At 44.4% G+C, this 20252-nt stretch overlaps 1 protein-coding gene across 2 annotated transcripts in view; it reads right to left on the bottom strand.

The window, feature by feature from the left end:
- Positions 1-13227, bottom strand: part of KDM7A (lysine demethylase 7A) — a 56592-nt gene extending 43365 nt beyond the window's left edge. For both annotated transcript variants that reach the window (XM_064700873.1, XM_064700879.1), the window contains exon 1: positions 13084-13227. In XM_064700873.1, coding sequence (XP_064556943.1) covers positions 13084-13199 — 116 coding nt within the window. In that variant the 5' untranslated portion in view covers positions 13200-13227. The remainder of the gene's footprint in view (positions 1-13083) is intronic.
- Positions 13228-20252: the final 7025 nt, after the last annotated feature.

Below are 20252 nucleotides of genomic sequence, written 5' to 3'. Positions count from 1 at the left end.
ATAAAAATCAAGGACATTTTTCAACTCACCTCCTTCTCAACTGAGTAATTCTTCCTCCAGCCTGCAATATTTTTCAGACATTGCTAGGGACTTTTAGCAAGCTTTTTATTAAGCTGAATAATTTCTGCATCTTCTAATCACAACACAAAAATTTACACGATGGCTCCTATAGCTTTGAAATACCTTACTTGTATAAGGCAAATAGATTTGCAGTCAATAGCAAATAGAGACAGATGCTTCATTTCTGAGGAAATCTGAGAGCAAACTGGCTCATCTCTAGCTCACCATGCTCGTTTCAAAAGCAGATGGAGTATCTGATTACATTAACTTCTATTTAAGCTATGATACAAGCAAACTGTTTCAGATACACAGATAATGAGTCTAAATATCAGATGTTACACTGGCTGGCTGGCAGAGCAGTAAGTAGAAAAAGCTCCTTCAATCAACTAGATAATGCCTGTAATTTAGAGATCTTTATTGGATTCTCAGCTGCTTATAGGGGTCCAAAGGGGCATGCTGGTCAAAACTGCAACCATGCAGTCTATAAGATATCAGGAAGCTACTTTTACACATTATTCTAGCTACAAAAATCTAACAGTTCAATCCTCTTCAGATGGAATTAATGAAGCACAGTAATTTCCAGGCCATGTGGAAACTTCAAATAGTGAAGAACAAAGCTAAAAAGAGTTTGGGGGTTGAGTTACATCAGCACTGAATTCTATCTGCATCCATTATTTTTATTCTGGATATAATTGGACGTACTGATTTTAATCTAAAATTCTTATGAGTTCAGATCCAGGTTACCAAAACCATTTTTACTCTATCATATGCTATTTAGAGTAATCTGAATTATTTGCAAAAGCACAAATCCACATGTTTTAATCTAAATTTGACATACACACATTTAGAGGTAACCTTGACTTCACAATCTGTGCTACTCAGCTCCAGTGCTTTTATATGGGGAAAAAGAAAATTATTTTATCCATATATCAGCGTATGTGTAGTGTGCATATATGTATCTCTTAAAATACCTTTTCTTCATAGTGAGCAAAATTCCCATGACTCCAACAGGAATGTTCAAAGAAATGCACAAGAAAAATATGAAGCATGAAGCAGAGGGCCTATTGCAAAAGGTCCCCTGGAGATGAATACTGATTTACCATTCCAGTAAAAATTACAGGAGATATTATGATTCACTGATTGTTAAAAACACAAAATTAATTCTTCGGGAGAAAATTTCTGACCTTACCAATATGTGTAAATATCAATGTGTGAAAATAGCCCTGATGGAAGGGGAAAGGTAACAGACAGGACAAATGCCAATGGCCACAGATGAAAGCATATGAAATCCATCTAAACAGCAGGGGAAAAAAAGAAATTACAAGAACACAGAAGAAATCATTCATGCATGTATGGCTATTAGGGCAATATCCAGTGAAAATGCTGGTCCCTAAAGCCTACCTAAACTCAGAAGAAAGCTAACCTCAGAAGTACCTACACTCAGCTAGCACCTCACCACTCACCCAAAAATTCCAGAAGCACCCCCATTGTGCTCACACCCAGCCTGTGCCACGCTCCCTGGTCTCTAAGCCAAGGTGACAAAGTGCTGGGCACTAAAATGTTGTTATGAAGGGAGAAGTTACTTTGTTTTTCCAACCAAGATGTGCTTATTCAGGTTATTAGAGTTCAGGCCCACACATCTCAGGGGAATGTTCACCCCAAGCTCACTTTTTATGTAAAGATACCCTTTATCTCCCCCACTTAGGACCTCTTACTCTACAGAAAAGTATCCAAGACTTTTGGGCCCTGAACAGAATGTTACATGACCCCAGCACAAGGGTCTGGTTAAATCTCAGACACTGACAAGATTATCTTAAGTTCTGGTCCCTGCTCCTGACATCAGTGAATAAATAGATAAAGTGAGCATGAATTGCAGCACAACCTCTTCCAAGTCTTAAGGCATACTAGTACTTCTTTTTAGTCTTCAGATCTCATCTGAAGGAAGCACTGCCTACAGAAATATAGCAGTCTATCCCCTGGACTACAAATGCACCTGTTTTCCTTCTGAAAAAGGCAGAACCGTCCATTTCTCTAAATATTTCAGGAACTGGCAAGGACTTGAAATTCGCCAAGACATGCTGCATACCTGCCAGGCTTTTTGTAGTATAAGTAACACTTAACAGGTGTTGCTTTTCTGGCTTCAAAGTGATAATGATGTTTTGCTTTTCTTTACAACCTCCACTAACAATGTGAAAGTGCCAAAGAGGTTCTTCTTCGATAATTAGCAAAAAGTAGTAAATACTTCACAGAAGAATAATCTTTTAGCAGAAGTGTTTCCTAGATAAAGATTTAGAGGTCAATGAGCTCTAAAGAGCCTTTAATGAGTTTGACATACTGCTGAATGTGAACTATTAAGCTATTTTCTTACAACTCAATTACAGAAGAAAAGTTTATTTATCAGTTTGTTTATATTACATAGCACCAGCTATGAAACTAACTGAAACTAAAAATACTAAAAAATAAAATAAAATTCCCCAACCTTACAATGTAATTTGTAGTACATCAATTTAAATACACCCAGAGTCTTTAAAAAGACATCTTTTCTCCTTTAGCAATTCAAGACAGAGTTACATAAGACAATCTCAAACTATGTATTTATCTTCAGAAAATGCAGTAATTAAAACTGGACTAGCTGCAGCTGATTCGGGTTAGATTCAATTCAGAGAAAGATACTGAAAGTTACATTTTAAATTTGAATCTATGTAGATCATCACTCCTTATGCTCTGCACACCATAAAGTAGTTTCCATCCAATCAAAAACTCAACCACACATTTGTATCAGCAAGTTTCACCAAACCCACTGGCTGCTTTAGAACCTGGATCTTCCTCACATCACTTCTGAGTGACTGGTCACTGCAGCAGACATTTTAGCACAGAGGCTTTTTTCAGTCACAAATTAATGTTCAAATTTAAAACTTCACACTTTTGCAGTACAAGTCAATATTCTCCACATATTCTTTGCTTTGATAAGTTCTCTTTACATTGTTTTTCTTTCTCCTCATCTCTCCATCCAGCTTTTCACCTACAAGACTCCTTTACACAAGGCTGCTTACCCCCTTTGTAGATACTCCATGTGAAAAGAAAAATCTTCTGATCTCAGTTCCAATTTTTCAGACACCTGAAAACCATAAGTTCCATTCAATTATTTTGTGTCTGGTACAGTTTTGAAAAGGAAGTATCTACTTTACTCCCATCCTCTTGGCACATAGTCAGTATGTTTCCAACAATGGTAATTCAGAGATTTACAGTTTTTCTTCTAAACACATGGCAAGCATATTAAAGGACAGAGCGCATTTCCTAACAAAAACTTGTTCCAAAATATTGTGCACAAACTTCATAGAAAGCTGATGGGTTTCTCATGGGCTCAGAGCAATGCATATGCTCACACTAGAAAGATGCTCGTCCAGCTTCCTCAGATTGGTATAAGAAACAGAATTTTATTTTACTAGGTTAACCAATCATTTATATACAACATTTATCTGCAACTTCTTTCTCCAAATTCATTATTAGAGGTACAAGAAAAAAAAAAGAAAAAAAGGAAAAAAGCCATCACTCCAAAAAATAGACTATTCAAAGCATTTAATAATGTGTCATGAAAGTCATGTCAGTTTACTATTGTTGCCCTGGAATGGACTGGAAAACTGCAAACAGAGGCTTTAGTGCTTCAAGCTGCTCTATGGTCCGCTAGCAACTCCCTGGGAATTTTCCATGTAGCTTGCATTGAGAACTGCCACCACCCACTGCAGGGATGCATTCACTCCCTTCTCAGCACAGGTGTACCAGGAGCAGTGAGGAATGCACTGCAGCTCACTCTTCATCACATGGTGTAAATGCACCCATGCCTGGTCCATGTAAGTCTAGTCCAGACAAACAAGATGTCTGCTCAACATCATTTCACTGATCAGAATGAAAGGCTAAAAGCTTTTTTTTCCTCCATGTTTTAGCACTTGTTCATGATATTGGCTCATTTCCTTGTCCCAGTCCCCACATAGCATCACTATTTCAGACATCAAAGAAAAAAAGGAGAATTAGACACAGTGCAATCCTATGAAAAACAAAGATCCAGCCAACTGGACACAAGCATTCATATGCTGGGGGAATGAAAAAAGGCACAACAGCACTAATGTGCAATAAGCAAACAGGGTTGTAAAGAACTGGCAGATCTCTTCCCTTATGTAAAGAACTACCTGCAGGAAAAGACCACTTGTATGCAAAGCATCTTCACAGGAAGCAAGTAACAGCACCTGACATTGAGAGGCTGAACACTGGTACCAGTGATATTTTCCTTTCACTAATATACAGGATTTTGTTCCCTCTTACAGTGATAGATCTATTCAGTATCAGAACCAACCAGGAGTATAAAGGTTTATTCTTCTCTAAAGTGAGGGTTTGTAGTTTTTTTCATTAGACAATAACTTTGTTTCCACAGTCAAATACGAACCAGGAAATAGAATGCTCAGTATATTCTCACTGGCGACACTAGTCGAGCCATCAATTCCAAAAACTGAAGGGAAATTAGAATCTGCCCTTACTGGTAAAATATAAAAGTCAGGAGGTAACATTTGCAGAAGGTATTCAGAGCTGTACCTTTGCTTCAGCAATTTCTGATCTACCCAAATGACGCTCTAACCCTAGTTGATACCTAAATCCTCCAGTTTCATGGTGCTTCAAGCACGAGCCAGCTGACCATGCTGCCAGTGGAAGGTACAGCCAAGGCATCTGCTTTCACTCAGTTCTCAAGTGCTAAATAAGCACTTCTCAGCACGGACATCAGGCCAGTCACTCAGTGCTCCAGCTGCTCCATCCCTTCTCAGCGAGAGCAAGAACAGCATCCTGAGCTACTCCTGCGATACTCATTCCACCAGGGCAGCACACTCTACTGCAGTGTTAGGAGATGCAAAGGGATGCCCTGAGATGTCCTAGCTGTTCACACAGGAGAGCACAGCATCAGAGGCAGCAAGTTGCTGCTCACCTGTGCCTCACACTGATTTGTCCTCCGGGCAGACAAATACTGTAGTCAGAAGGTAGTTTGAGATTTAAGAGATTACATGTGCACACCAATTTCCTTGACATGATTTTGGTCCTCTGTTACATAAGCAATAGAAGCACAAAGAAATACCTAGGACAGAGTGGGCTTGAGGCTGTGATACGTCAGCACTGCACACTTCCATGGACAAAGGGCTAACACTATGCTGAGGGGGCAGACTGTTAATATTTTCCTGAGCACAGAGCCCCGTTAGCACAGCTACCTTGCCTTTGGTACAGCTCTAGACTGCTCCATACGGCACTGTGCACCTCAGATGTGCCCAGCAGCACCCTGAAAGCCCTGGGCTCACTTGCAACACCTCATTTCTCCTCTTCTGCCTGCTCTTAACACCAAGCTGTGCAAGTCAACAGCATGATGTAATCCTTCAGTGAAAATATCCAAATATTCTTGTTATTGAAACAAAACTAAAAATCTGTATGTTGAGCAAGACAACCTCTTACAAGTACTGCTGGGTAATAAGATAGAGCAATTTCTTTGGCTGCTCTTCATTTATCTCATCGGGACTTCGTTTATTGGCAAACATCAATATCTCTAAAGAAAAATGTCACTCTCTTTAGAAAATACTGCCTGATAAGTGGCAAGAATGACAGAACAGAGCAATCACATCTCTTCAATATCAAAGATTCCATTTCTCAGAGTCACCTTTCCTTGCACTCATTTTCATGAAGAGAGCTTTAAGAGCCTTTAAGTGAATAAAGTATTCATGTAAATGGAACAAACACAATTAAATTTACGAAATTAATTTCCCAGCCTAGCTACAATGTCAGCCAACAGTTTCAGATGAAAATAAATAGACTTCAGACCACAATATATTAAAAATCTAGAACAATCATACTTACTCCAATTGGCTTTTAAGACAGAATGATGTGGGAGGATTTAAAAAAAAAAAAGCTTTCTTGCTTTTGAGGCGAACATCAGCATTTATGCCTGCCTGAGCAACAATGAACTCAGTATTTTCAAAAAGAAACACCAGTTCTGAAGTCTACTTTAGTTAATGTTGAAGTCATGGAGAAAACATGTATTAAATATTAATTCCATTCAAAAGCAGAATTGACCTGAAGAGGGTTACCAGCCACATAAATCCATATTACCACCACACAACAGACATCTCAAGACAATTCATACTCCATAGATTGTTAGTTCTGTGTATTCATGAGCTAATGTTGTAATACATTAGAAAGGACTGACAAAATGAAAAATAGCTTAGCTTTTTAAAAGCTATATATTTCACTAAAATACCTCTCATATGTTGATAATAAAGCAAGAGCAATGCTGTTAATTGAATTTTCGTACTTGAGCAATGAGACAAATGTAAAATTTGAGCATGTTTATGGTTTCAAGTATGTGCATTGCACCTATGGAAATCTTTACTGATTACTCAGAGCTGTTTTGAGACAATGGTATTTTATTTTACATGTGATGTAGGGAAAGTACAAATAGTTACATGAAGAGTATTAGTTCATCTTCAATTTGTGCAAACTCAAAAAAAAAAAAAGCTAGAAACCACAAATGAAGAATGAAAACAAAATTAATGTGATTTTGCCCACTGGCAGTTAACAGAGTGATACTCCATCGTAAGGCTTAAGCCATTTGACTGCAAATGTGCTGCTCTAAGAGAACGCATCATTATCAACAGATAAAGATAAGTTTAGAATAAAAAGAATATATTTCACATTCTGCACTGTAGCACCTAGTAGGTATATACAGAAATTAGGTGCACCAAGCAGCAGTCCACAATCAGACTCCTCTCACCTCTCCGGTTCTTAGATACAGAGTCACAAAGCTGAGCCTTCTGAAAACATCTCAATTCCTCAAATCATTTATGTATTAAACATAAAGGGAAAGGAAGATACTGAAGTGCTTCATGAGCATCAACAAATAACATTTCAGAATATAAAATCATCATAAATTAACTAGCTAATAAAAAATTCACTGTTAAATTACACATACAGTGCCTTCATTTGCACAGTCAAGATGAAAACAAAACAATTATACCAAAAATACAGGTGAACTATAATATTACAGAAAATTAGAGGTAGTGTTTAAATAACTCTTTTAACTAACACTGAAAAGGTAATAATTTGTGCTTTAGAAATCAGAACTATTACCATTAAATGACTATTTAGAAACTCACTAGAATCTTGTTGGACTCTAATTTAATAAGCTGAATTGTGTACCATTCAGTCCTCTTACAGATCTTTATTGGACAATGTGTTTTTTTCTTGTCCTAGTTACTTTATCAGAAGGCATAAGCTGAACCACCTACTATGTTTTATCCCAGAACAAATGAAAAAAAATTACAAAATTACAGATCTCAAGGAAAGGAGTGTTAACTTTCAAAGTACACCTACTTCCAATAAAGCCAGTTCTTCAAGAAAACCATAAAGAGAAAAACAGGCACACAGTTCTACATGTTATTACACAGTTTCAAAAATTGAAGCAATTTGAATACTTGCAACTCTTCAGTGCTTATTATGGTAGAACACATCTAACTTTAATATATATTAATAAGTCTTCCCACTTCACAGATGGGAACCAAGAGGAAAAAAATGGTTTGTCCAAATGAAGAATATAAAAGGATTGGAAACAGACACCCAGTTACACAAGTGCTTGTCTGGCATCCTCATTATAACAAGCCTCTTTTCAGTTTAACCAAAACTGTTTCAGCTTTTGTATTGTTAGAAGAGCTTGAAGTCACTTCAAGTTACTTAATTCTTTGGCAGAGGGCACCACAGCTCATTGGACTGAAGTTGAGACTTCCATCTTACTTCTGAGGAAACATGGCTAAGCCAAGGAAAAATAAAATTAAACACATCAGCCTTCCCTTGAGGTCTAAAACACTTCCATAAGATCCACCAAATTGCCACATAAAGGATTTAAGGCTCATACACCACAAGAGCCAGAAAGTCAGTTTCAAAGTTCTCTGGTGCCAGAGCAGAGAGCTCTGTAGACCAGACAAGGACTTGTTGATTCAGTTCAGCTCCCTGAATGTTTCTAACTACAAGGCCTTAATTTTCTCTAAAGAGAAGGTCTGCACCAGAAAAGGTTTGTAAGCAGCCTCTTTGCAACCTCCACATTCCCTGACAGGAGCATCACCATGCCTTGTCCTCCAGCTCCACGACAGACACCAGAGCTTCACCTACCCCCGGGGTTCTGGGGTTGTGCTCCTGCACCTGCACTGGAAATGCCTTGATTCCACTGGACCCCAGGCAGAATCACATGTTGTGACTGAGACCTAAAAACAAGGCTCTACAAAACTGGGTGAGCTATCAATCCCAAAGTGGGCAGCGAGATAAAAAAAAGACCAACTCTTCTGTCTTTTCCCACCAGTATCATCTCCAACAATACATTCCTTCAAGTGTTTTGCAGCACTCTGGGATTCATCCTAGCCTTTGACAAGCCCACTCAACTCAGTAACCCAACAAAAAAACTAACCCAGCAAGAGAATGGGCTCTGTCAGTTTTGTGAGCAGAGTTGATTTACCAATCAGGCAAGCACTGAACCAGCAAAAGAGGAATTATAGCAGCACGCAGCCAGGAGCAGGACAGCCTCTTTCAGCAGCAAAGAGGTGGCAAAGCCCATGGTGCAGAACCTCGTGGATAAAGCTCCAAAACAAAGAACCAATTCAGGAGAAGTAGTCACTATAGCACATGCATTTCCTTCTTTTCTTAAGGAGAAAGCCTGCCTTCAGAGTACAAATCAGTGTGTTCACACAGACCTGTACCACGGAACCTAAGAGCTGTAAGAGGGAAACCTGGATTTTACATCGAGATCACATGAAGGTGTGGATGAGAAGTTCTGGGTTTCTTCAGAGACCAAACAAAGGCACGTTCAAACCCTATGATATCAGAAAAAAAGGTGTTCTACGTGAACTTCACTCAGATGTGACTTTGGCACTGAATTTTTCCTCCATGTGAGGAAAAAAGGCCTCAAGGCATCTGCAGTTTAAATTATAATCTTCAAACGATACACGAATCCCCTTTCTTTTCAAATTATGTTGTTAAATGTTTTCTAATAGTGACAAAGCTGTAAAAACATCAAACACCTAATAGCAAAATACCACCAATGAACTGCTGTAGGAAAGGGCAAAGTTAATTCTTTCTAGATTATACAAAATACAAGATTAATCCTGAGAGCAAGAGCTATCAATTTAAAAACAATTCCATATAAATTTAATCAATTTGACTTTGCTTTGCAACAGAAGCATGTTCTTATGTACACTACATACAGATTAGTCTGTACTTCCCTGACTGCCCTCTAAGCTGCTCAAATTAAATATTTATTTCTGTAAACAAAAAATTTTCTCCTTGAGGGGAAGACACCAAAGTTGACATCATTATGAAATTTTCAGGTAAACTGCTAATTTTGAGCAATAACAAAAAAACTATGCTTTCCCTTTCTTATACCCCATTGCTCTAACTTTGAAGAGTAAAACATTTCCTTTGTTTAATTTAAAAAACCCACCTTTTTGTAATGTAAAAATACATTAGAATGGTTGCAGGCATTCCAAAAGGCAGAGATCTCTAATTGAGATGCACACATTTGATAATTTCTTAACCTATTCATCACTGAGACATGTTAGAAGTTCACTGTATGTTTGTTGAGAAACAAAACATCCCCAGAAAAGTGCAACACACAAGACTTCATAGGAGCACCTGCACTTTTAATTCTCAGTTTACCTGACTTCTTGACACTCCTTTACAGCTAGTACAGTACCAGTGCAGCTTTACAAAGCCAGCCTCCTCAAAAGGCAATTATACAGTATTTTACTTCTGAAATATCACAGACAACCCTACACTGTGCAGACAAAAACTGAATTATATGCTTAAACTTCAGTTTGCTCTGACCTGAGATCTAGTCTACAGGAATAAGTCATATCTATGCAAGGCATATAAACCTATTTGGGTACACGTATCATGGACAGAAAAAAGAACAAAAATTTCAACAGGATTTGTGCAAACTTCACAAATATATTTCAAGAACAGAGCTGACTGCAAGAGCAGTTTAAAAAAAGATATGTAACTTTGGCACAGAATATATCACAGCAAAAAAACACAAACAAGATGACAGCATGTTGTTAACCTAATAACTGAGGCAAAGCATCAAAAAATGAAGGAAGGCAGAGACAGCACAAGAAGTATCATAGAATGATACATATCATTTGAAGATGAAACCAAGAAATTAAAGAGGTTTCAAGAGCTACGGAACAGATCCAAGGAAAGTTGAACACACAGAGCAGCATAAAGGACTTGTTATGCTTCATTCTAGCTGGAGTACATTCTAGACAAGTCAGAAAGCGGGAATCAGCTTAATGTGACATTTTCATTTAAAGCAGATAAAATGATGGGGAAAACACAAAAATTGCCTAAAACATAAATGGATTTGCACGTCTGAGAGCTTTGACAGTTTGTCACATCTGAAGCTCTGTAGTCTCTGCACTCTCACAAGCCATTCAGGAAGGCGACGAAGCCTCAAACAGCGCTCAGGCACCCGTGTTACGCTCTTTTGTTCACAAGGGGTAATTACACCAGACTGTGGCTGCATGTTAGGCCCACTCCGAGAGTAACTGAAACCCACAAAGCAGGTTCACAGCCTTGCCAGGCATAACAAACACGTTTGCTGTAACACAAATATTTGCCAAAAGCAATAAAATGCGTATTTCATAATACTAATATATTGATAACAGCAAACCAAAGTACAAATCATTTGAAGAGAGTGAGTGCAAAAAGAACACACAGGGAAAAAAAATCACATAAAAATTTGAAGGGACTAAGTAACAATGTGCCAGAACAGACTTTGTACAGCCTCCACTGTACTGTTCAGGCACTCTCTTGACTATACACATGAAGGCAGCAAAGAGTCCATAATCCAATAACATGCGCTAGGTATCATGCTAGCACACCACAGCCTGGGTTTATGTTTCTTAAGATAGAACACACATCAGTCCCATTCCACAGGCCAGGGAAAAAAAAAAACTAAAAAGAAATAAAATCAAGAACACATGAAACTAAGAAGTTCACCAAAAACTTCAAGATTTGAGTGTGTGTGTTTTCTTTCACAAGCTATGTAACTGTCCTCATACACTCTTACAGCAAGGGGAAAGGCGTTCCCAGAGCAGACCACAGCTGGCAGGGGGAAAGGAGTCTCCCAAAAACCTGCCCCTTAGTCATGAGACTGGGTGAGCATGCAACTAAATCCCAAAGTAGCATGGCTGCTGCCAGCTCTTGCTGGCCTGCTTGCTTATTTTCCACTCTTAGGGTTTCAGACTACCAAGGCAGTTCAGTGCTAGCAGGCTTCTTCTACCCAGTACATGACAGAGCTCAATCACAGGAGCCTGTGGGAAGCTTTTTGCACATCAAGATCCAAGAAAGCTACCAAGTGCCCTGTCCCACCTTTAGATCAGGCAATGCTTTCCTCCCCATAACAATTTCAGAAATTTAGTTCGCCCATACCCCAGCAATACTGACGCACAGGGCTGGCATTTAAGTTAAGCCTGCATGGAACCTGAGCAATTGCCAGGACATTCTGAAAGAGCAACTACACAAATGCAGAAGAAGACTTGGAAGAGAAAGAACCTGTAACAAACACTTCAGGCAATGCCTGCACCTTCATTGCAGGCAGCGACCGAGTTCTGACAAACTTGCATTAAGCTGCTGTAACCCAGAAGAGCTGTTGTGTGTCCCTCTTCAAACAACAGCACTAGCAAGAGTAGTAGCAGTCTAGTTAAAAATATTAATGAGAGGTTGTTTTTAAGGTACAACGATCCTGCTTTGCCAGTTTTTATGGTTTACAACGCCCTTTTCACACTTTCTATTTCATTGCAGCTCGAGCCGGGAGAAGCCCATGTACAAAGAACAAATCAAACAAGTAAACATCTGAAACGCTGCGAGCCTTCCTTTCCTCCTCAAACGCGGCAACAAAACACCCGTGTGTAACAATTACAGTTAAGTAACACCTAAACACGCAACCTACTTTCGGTCGGCGTTTGTCTTTTGCCGTTTGAGGGAAAACAAACGAAGGGAAAACAAACCCAAACAAGCACGACCCCCGCCGGGGCGCTGCGAGCGCCGGGCCCGGGGGCAGGCTCGGGGGGCGGCGCTGCGGGCCCTGGCCGGCAGGGGGCGCGGCGCGGGCGGCCGCCGCTGTTGTTGTTGCCGCTCGGGGTATTTAAACGCCGGGCTGTCAATCACGGGCGCCGCGCGCTCCCCGGCGCTCCCCGCACGGCGGGGGCGGCACCGAGCGGCCCCGCAGCCCCGGCCCGGCCGAGCCGCCGCCGCCACCGCCGCGGGCCCCCAACTTGCTCCTTTGTTTAACTGCCCGTGAATCCCCTCCGCCGCCGCTGCCGCCGCTTCCTCCCGCTCGCAGCCGCTGCCGACGGGCCTTTTATTATTCACACGCTCGACTCGCAAAACACACGCGCGGCGGCGGCGGCCGCTCGGGACCGGGCTGGAAACGTCAAAGCGGCGAGAGGCGCGGGGCGACCCTCTTTCTCCGCTTCCGCAGCCCCCCGAACAAAACGCACGGGCAGCCCGGAGCTCGCACCCGGCCGGGGACAGCCCCGGTGTCCGCACTTCTCCGCCGGGAGACCGCCCTGTCCCGGGAGAGACCCCCGGGGGGCGCGGGGGGACACGCGACGCCTCTGCAGAGTCGGCACAACTTCGGGGTGGCCCCGGCCCCGCAGCCCCGCATCTGTTGCTCTTTCGTAACCAGCCCCCCCCGCTTGGCCCGGCCCGTCCGCCCCCTCACAGCCGCGGACCCATGTGCCCGGGGACGGCCGCCGGCGCCGGCACTGTCCCGGCGGCGAGGGGGGGGAGCCGGACCGGGCGAGCGCCCGCCGCTCCCCCCGTGCTGCCGCCGCGCAGCCATTGTCCCCCCCGGCGGGAGGGGGGAAGGTGACTGCCACCGCCTGTGCCCGGTGCCGCCCGCCGGCTACCCCGCCGCGCCGCCCGGCCCCGGCGCGGCTCCCGGCGCCCTACCTGCCGTGGAACCAGTCCTTGCAGATGTCGCACTCGATCATGAAGCGGCTCACGTCGTAGGGTTCGCGGCACACGCAGTACACGGGGGTCGCGGCGGCGGCCGTCGCTCCGGCCATCTTTAAAGAACTCCCTGACTGAGCCGCCCGCCCGGCTCCGCTCCTCCCCGTCCCGTCCCGTTCCCCCCCGCCCCGCTCCCTCCGCCGCGGCCGCGGCGGCGCCGCCAATAACAACAGCGCGCGTGCCGGCCCCGCACGCCGCGCGCGCCCCCCGCCGCCGGCTGGCACGCGCACGGGGCGGGCGGCACGGGAGCGAGCGGACAACAGCGCGCGGGGGCGCGCGCACGTGCGTCACCCGGCCCCCGTGGAGGCGGGAGGAGGAGGAGGCCGGGGACGGCGATGGGAGGGGGGTGGGGGGGAAAGCACCGCCCCGGCCGCCCCGCCCGGCGACCGTCCCCGCCGCGCCTGCGCCCCGCCGAACGGCCCGCGCCCCGCCCCGCGCCGCCCGAAGCGGCGGGGACTGAGCGTGCGCGGGCGGGCCGGGAGCGGAGAGGGCGATTTATCCCCGTGGAGCGCGCGGGGCGGGGCGGGGCGCGCACGTGCCGCCCCTCCCGGGAGGCGGGCCGCGGGGAGGCACGCGCTGGTGTCACGCGGGGAGGAGAGGGGCGGGGCGGGGGTGCCGCGAGGACACGGCAGGAGGCGGGCGCGGGACGCGGCGCGCGCCGCCCCCCCCCGTCCCCCCGTTATGTAACGAGAGCGGCGGCGGCGGCCGGGGTGGACTGCGCTGTCCGGCCCGGTGCTACCCTGCTCGGTGCTGTCCCATCCCGACACCCCCCGAGGAGCCCGTGCTTCCACGCTACCCAGCCGGGGGTGGCAATGGTTTATTTCTTGTCAAGCTCTCGCTGCCTACGTGCGCATCATGCGCTGTTCCGCTCCATGCCGTCACCCTTTCTTTCAGGACACAAAAGTAACACTGATGCTCTCATTATGTGTCATCGAGAACAAAAAAGTTGATTTAAAAACAAAGTTTTTTTTTTCCCGGCAGCCTTTCAAGGACCTGTGGAGATTATATTGTATGAGGGAATGGAGAGCCATGTCCTCCACACTGAATGTACCGATTTAAAAGCGAAACAATAAATATGTCCAAGTGCATGTTACAGTGATCATAACTGTAACAGACACTGCCTACAGCATTATAATTTTGCTACCCATGGCCTTAACCACTAGTAGCCACAAAAAAGCAAACGCTGTAGGTTTGTTTGGCAGAGGGAAGCTCAGAAGTAAATGTTTCCTTTCCAGACTGTTATTGTGGAGCTTGCTAATGTTAACATTTATATAAGACAAGCAACACGAGATGATGATTTGGCAGCAAAATGGACAGCAAAGAAATGTAAAACAAATAAATCCAGCACACAGGCTCTGTGACTGAATGGAGAATGACACAGAGAAATAAAGGAAGTGTAGAGAATATGTTCAAGAAATACCAGATTCTCGAATGAAACCCTGACCTATTTAGAAAGTGCACAAGGTTCTGACCTGCAGGATGTTGTTTGTGGATGTTTCAATACTCTTTAGTTTTCCAACACATCTCAGTATTTCAGCAACTCAAAATGGAGCCGTAGACACTCAGTCTTCTAAAAAGCTGATGTAAATTTATTAGGGGCAAGAAACACCAGTAAGGCAACAAATGACAATTTCAGAGTTTCAGGAAATAATACATACCAAGAGGCTCTGTCATTAAAAATACTGTTTCCCTTTATTAATCTGATTCAAAGACACATGCAGGAAGTTGCTTTCTAATGGTAGGGCCTGCAAACTCTTGCAGAATCAATTACAGATAAGGTAACGACTACCAAGAGAAGTGTTCCAGTTAGAGTGGTTACTCCGTGTTTGTGCAACAAAGTGTTGGCATAGGTAGCCACCCTGGAGCCTGAAAATGGGCGACTCCTTGCTCCTTACTTGCGTGTTTCTTACGTTGTCACAGGGTCAGTCTTATCTGGAAGCTGCAGTTACCAGCTGGAGTCATGTCTTTATCCAAACTGGCCATAAAAATGCAGACGTGTTGTGTATGGGGAAGTGTCTGCAAAGCACAAACCCGCAGAGCCCCCCTTGGTAAGGCAGGTGGGAATGGGGTGGGTATTCCCGGGGGAGATGGGCTGGGGCTGCACTGCAGGGGAGGGGACCTGGCCGGGCTCAGGGCGGGTGAGGAAGTTTTCACTTGACACAGAAGAAAGCAGCCCATCAGCGAGAGTGCAGAGAATGAGGAAACAGGCTGGACTCAGCACCCTGGGGGACCTGCCCTTAATCACTGGCAGTGATTATGGGAAAAAAAAGTTTGTTTGTTTGTTTTGTGAAAAAGAGTAGTTGTGATCTTAAGCATGCAAAGTAACGCTGGCTGTTTAATAAGCGCTTTGCCTACTGCCACAAGCAATGTCGTTTTGTCACTGTGATTTATTTCAGAACAAGGTGTGTTAGCGATTCAGTCTGCTGCACCTTAATCAGGTGGGGAATGCCAACTTCATCTGTTGTAAAAAAAAGTGGCATAAACCAGCTTCATCTCCCTCTGTCTGACCTGCTGTCAGCTTTTCTCTTTCCAAGCTGTCTTTCACAAACAGTAGACTATGCTTGAATGTAACATAGCAAAAATTCGGGAAAGCTGAGGACCACACACCATAACAATTACAAACCCCCTTTTAATAAGTATTCTTTCCAGAAACTTGGAGAGCTTTTCTCTGACAATCTTACTAAATACAGTTCAGAAACAAAAAATGCAATACCTACCTTCAATGTAAATAATTAAATGAAGCAAGTTTAAAGGCCAATCCCAAAAAAACTTCAGAAGCAAGCTCAATATTCACAGCTACACAACGATACCTGAGGACACCTGAGGCCATAGCAGTCTCCATTCTTGTCTCCCAACCAGCAAGACACACCAATGTGAAATACAGTGTGCAGACCACCTTCTAGTAGGCAGCACAGGGTTCATATGCTTGGCCTCTGGCTCTGACTGCCAAACCAGGCAAGGCAGCAATGACAGAGAGCTGGGGAGAGCTGAACAACAGCTCTGGAGCAGCTGGTAGCTCTGGAAATCCAAAGGCTGGAGGAAAAAGGCTGGAGACAGTGATGAAGAACCAGTGGAAGGGCAGTGAGAATTAAGAAGGTGGGAACAAAGAAGCTTGTTTTAGGAAAGGAAAGTGACCAGTGCCACAGACCACAACTGTCTGCTTGCTCACTGATGTACAGATATTGTCACACTGCCCCATGCCCTGTCTTGTACCCAGCCCACCATCCCCTCAGCAGCTGAGCAAGCCAGTTAGTTCTTCAAGCCATGCCCAAATGTAATCTTTCCACCCTAAAATCCACCAAAACATGCTCTGCCCCATCAAGCCCAATCTGAAAAACACAACTTACAGCTTGTACACCAGCAAGTCCCAGTGGCTGCCCCCATCTCTGTGCCTGGATTCCAGCAAAAACATTAGAAACAGTCATGTATGGGGCTGGGGCTGGCAGGGTGAGCGGCTCTGACACTCAGAGTACAGGACTGTAAGTGAGGAGCATTGCATCTTCATCAGACACTGAAGTCAGGGTTAGAGACTGGGGCACCAGGGACTAAAGAGCACCACCTCTGCTTGCTCTTCAGGACAAGCCTGAGTGCTGGTGCTCAGTAAGGCACAATGCTTCTGCTTGTGATTCAAGGAATGCTGGCTGATAGTTTATCCTTAAGGCTGGAATCAGGCTGTAGGCTAAAAAGGGTTTAAGTGTAGGATTCTTCCTGAATTATGTGAGGATTGTGCAGAAATTATAAGGCCTGCTACCTGTTTCTTATCATTATGAGATAAGCCTGCAAAGGCACTCGAGTCAACCACATCAAATGGCTTCCAATGAGGTCTGTAGGGATGATGGATGTGCTCAGGCTTAAGTTTGGGGTGAAATATTGCCATGGCTGGACAGTGGAAGGTAGAGAATAGGAAGAAAATCTTAGGACTGAGGAAGTAGAATGATAGGAAGATGATACAGTTGTCTAGTACTGTAGTGCAAGCTTGTGAATAAATGGGTCAGGTACAGCTCACTGTTGTAGGGGCCAGTATGCAGTCAGGATTGTAGTGGGGTTTGGGTCATGGTGCCAAATACAGGTCACGTTAGGCCATTGCTAGGGACTGAGTGTGGCAATTCTATGGTTGAAATTAACAACCAAATAAGCAGAGTGTATGGAATTCATTTCACTCTGCACGCTCTACAGAATGAATCTACAGGCACGTCATCTTCACACACAACCTTTGCTGTGCAACATCCTTCATCCACTAGGGTGTTATCCTCTAGCCATTCACAGACCCTCAGCAAGGTTCACAGGGCTGAGGGCTGCTATCAGCACAGAAAAGTGGTTTATTGGTAGCTCTGGAATGCTGACCGCAGGTGAGGGTCTTAGCCAGAAACTTCTTCCTATCAAAGACATAATCACCAGCACATTGCACATTAGTAGAGAAGAGGGTATGGGAGAAGAGGGCACTGATTGTTGCACAATAAAAGCATCCAAAGCCCATGCCTGGCTTTGTGTATCTCCCAGAGCACATGCCATGCACTGTACAGGACATAAAGGGAGGATAAAGTAGAAGAGCAGGGCAGGGAGGTTGCCAGAAGGGAGATAGGGGAATGTTCTGGTACTTCTGGCTGAACCACATACAGGTACCCACAAATATGCCTACTTGTCTCTTGGCAGGAGGGGAGAACTCACAACCATCAGTCACAGGATGGTGACTGTCACCCAGCAGGACATGGACAGCCAAATAAACACCAGAGATGATATCCAGCCGAAAAAGAGATGGCCCAGCAGCAAGTCAGGCTAGGGAGAATCAGAAAGAAAAATCAGACATTGATAGTCATGAAAAAAATCAGATAAACTGTTGGGAAAACGGGGGTAGAGGGACTTTCCCCATGTTTGGTCATTTCTTCAGTGTATTTATGTACATTTTGGCAAAACACTCATTTTTAAAATCACTTATTTTCACATCAATAGGCTTAAGGCTGCTGAAAAACAAAGCTCTGGGCTGAAAAACTGTTCCAGTTCTCCGTAGGAAACTGTCTCAAATATACCCAGAATTGGCAGTGTGATCTTTGCATCGGCAGAGAAAATACTGAGTCATGTTGTCAGCCCACACGCATTTAACAAAAATAAAAGCAGACCAACGATTCAAAATTCTCCCACTCATCATTTAAAGAAAACAGAAGTCATTCAGTCATGCCTCATGCTTCAGAGACCTTTAGAAAACACCCAGTGCAGGGAACATTCTCCCACGCCGTGCCCACGCAGCATTTCAAACCCACGATGTCATTTGCAACTTGTTCACTCCCAGGTCCGGGCACTGTTTGCTTCAGCATCCTCACAGGAAGTCGCCGAGACTTAAAAGGTTTCTGCTGAAAATGTGACACCATAGCTGGAGCCTCAGCCCTCCTGTGAGCAACGCTGAAATGATGTAACACAGCATGCCTGGCTTGAGTCCCTGGAGGAAGCAGGAAAGTGCCGTGCACTTCACGGCAGCACAAACTTAAGCTGCAGTTTGAATGAGAGGCTACTGTGCTCTTCCTTCAGGGGTTAATCTTGTATTGAACCATTGGCCCTGCTGTGCTGAGCTCCCCAGTCATTCATTCAAAAGGGAGGTTCTTGCTCAAACATCAAGACTGGGGGAATTACCTAGGAAGTCCTCCTCCTTTTAACTCTTCCCACAAAGTCCTCTGGCAAGGAAAAGCTGGTTTCTGCATTTCACCCAGCTGCTGGCAGCATCTCTTCCTCCTTCAGTTCTAAAAGCTGCTTGAAGTATTAGCAGCTGAACCTGGGTGAGTGGCAGCCAGCCCGGCTCATGACGGAGGGGGAGACGTCACCACACAGAGCACGCACAGATGGAGTTACACAATCTCTGTGGTGTTGAAAGCCGCAGAGCTGGAAACTTGTCAGGAGCCCAAAGGCCAGAGCTAATTTGTATTTCCTATTGCACAGCATGATTTTAATCAGAGCGAAAAGCGCCCGGTTGTGTTTTATGTACCAAGTGTTATAAGCAGAGACAAGTTAACAGAGCAACTAGGGGCAGGACATGCTCTGAAGACAGCATAGAGGAGCATTAGATGGGGAATACACCCAATTTATCAGCACTTCCTCTATTCTTCAGAATGGCCATGGGCTATGAAGCAAGAGAATAGGAGGCAACTTTCATCAAAATTGTGATTGCCCAATTCTCTTTACAAGAAGAAAAAAAAAGTAAAAACAAAGTAAAAAAGACACCTGCAAAAACCTTAAAGACAAGCTTATTTTAAAAACCTCTTTCCAAAAGTTTTAGATATGTCACCAAGTAAAATATGACATTCAGGAAACCCATCTTACTTGCATGCAGTATTTGACAGCAGTCAAATCAAGGTGATCTCTAACAGAAGCTGCTTTGGCTTCAGCTGCAGATAAGGGTGTGCGAGTTCCTTGTTACAATTTAATTTCTGCCTCGTTGAGAGCAGACAGCACAAAGGACTAGCACAGCCCCCAAGCACCACTGTTCCCAGAACAGGCTCACCTCCAGCAGCCCTTCTCCATGCTGTGATGGCTGCAGAGCAGGAGTCGGGAGCCATTTGGTCACCTTGCCCCAGCTGGGCTCACAGCCATGCTCCCTCCCCAACACACAGCCCTGGGACACACCTTTGTGTGCTGCCAGCGTGTGCCAGAGAGGGAATGGGGCACCAGGTTAATAGGACAGTAAATATGCCTTGACGTTTCTGGATTGGTTTGCTTTGTACTCCCAACAGATTTACTGGAAACTCAGAGGTGGGGTTTGCTGCTCAGGGAGTGCTATCATTGGAGAAAATCCTTCATTTCAGCCTTTCTCTCCTTATCCACTGGGAATAAATGCTCCTTTCCCCCTCGGTTCAGCTTTATTCCTTGACAGCTGAGAAAAAGAAAGAAAGGGAGACAAAAAAAAAAAATCAGACCTTGGACCTTTATTTTGCTCTAGAGAGCCAATGTCTGTTTCAGAGTGGGATAAGCTGCATGCCAGGGATATAAAAGGAAGGCTGTCAGACTAGCATATCTGTAGCTTCCTATATTCAGTCCCTGGACATTTTCCCCACTAGCTAGCCATTGCAGCCCCTAAAATCAGCATCCTCTCTGCTCTCATTCTCCTCCACATGCTCCTTTAC

Source organism: Zonotrichia leucophrys, chromosome 1A, assembly GCF_028769735.1.
Source record: "Zonotrichia leucophrys gambelii isolate GWCS_2022_RI chromosome 1A, RI_Zleu_2.0, whole genome shotgun sequence".
In the NCBI taxonomy this organism is placed as follows: Eukaryota; Metazoa; Chordata; class Aves; order Passeriformes; family Passerellidae; genus Zonotrichia; species Zonotrichia leucophrys.
The sequence above is the reverse complement of the archived record's forward strand: the minus strand, read 5'-3'. Positions and strand labels throughout refer to the sequence as shown.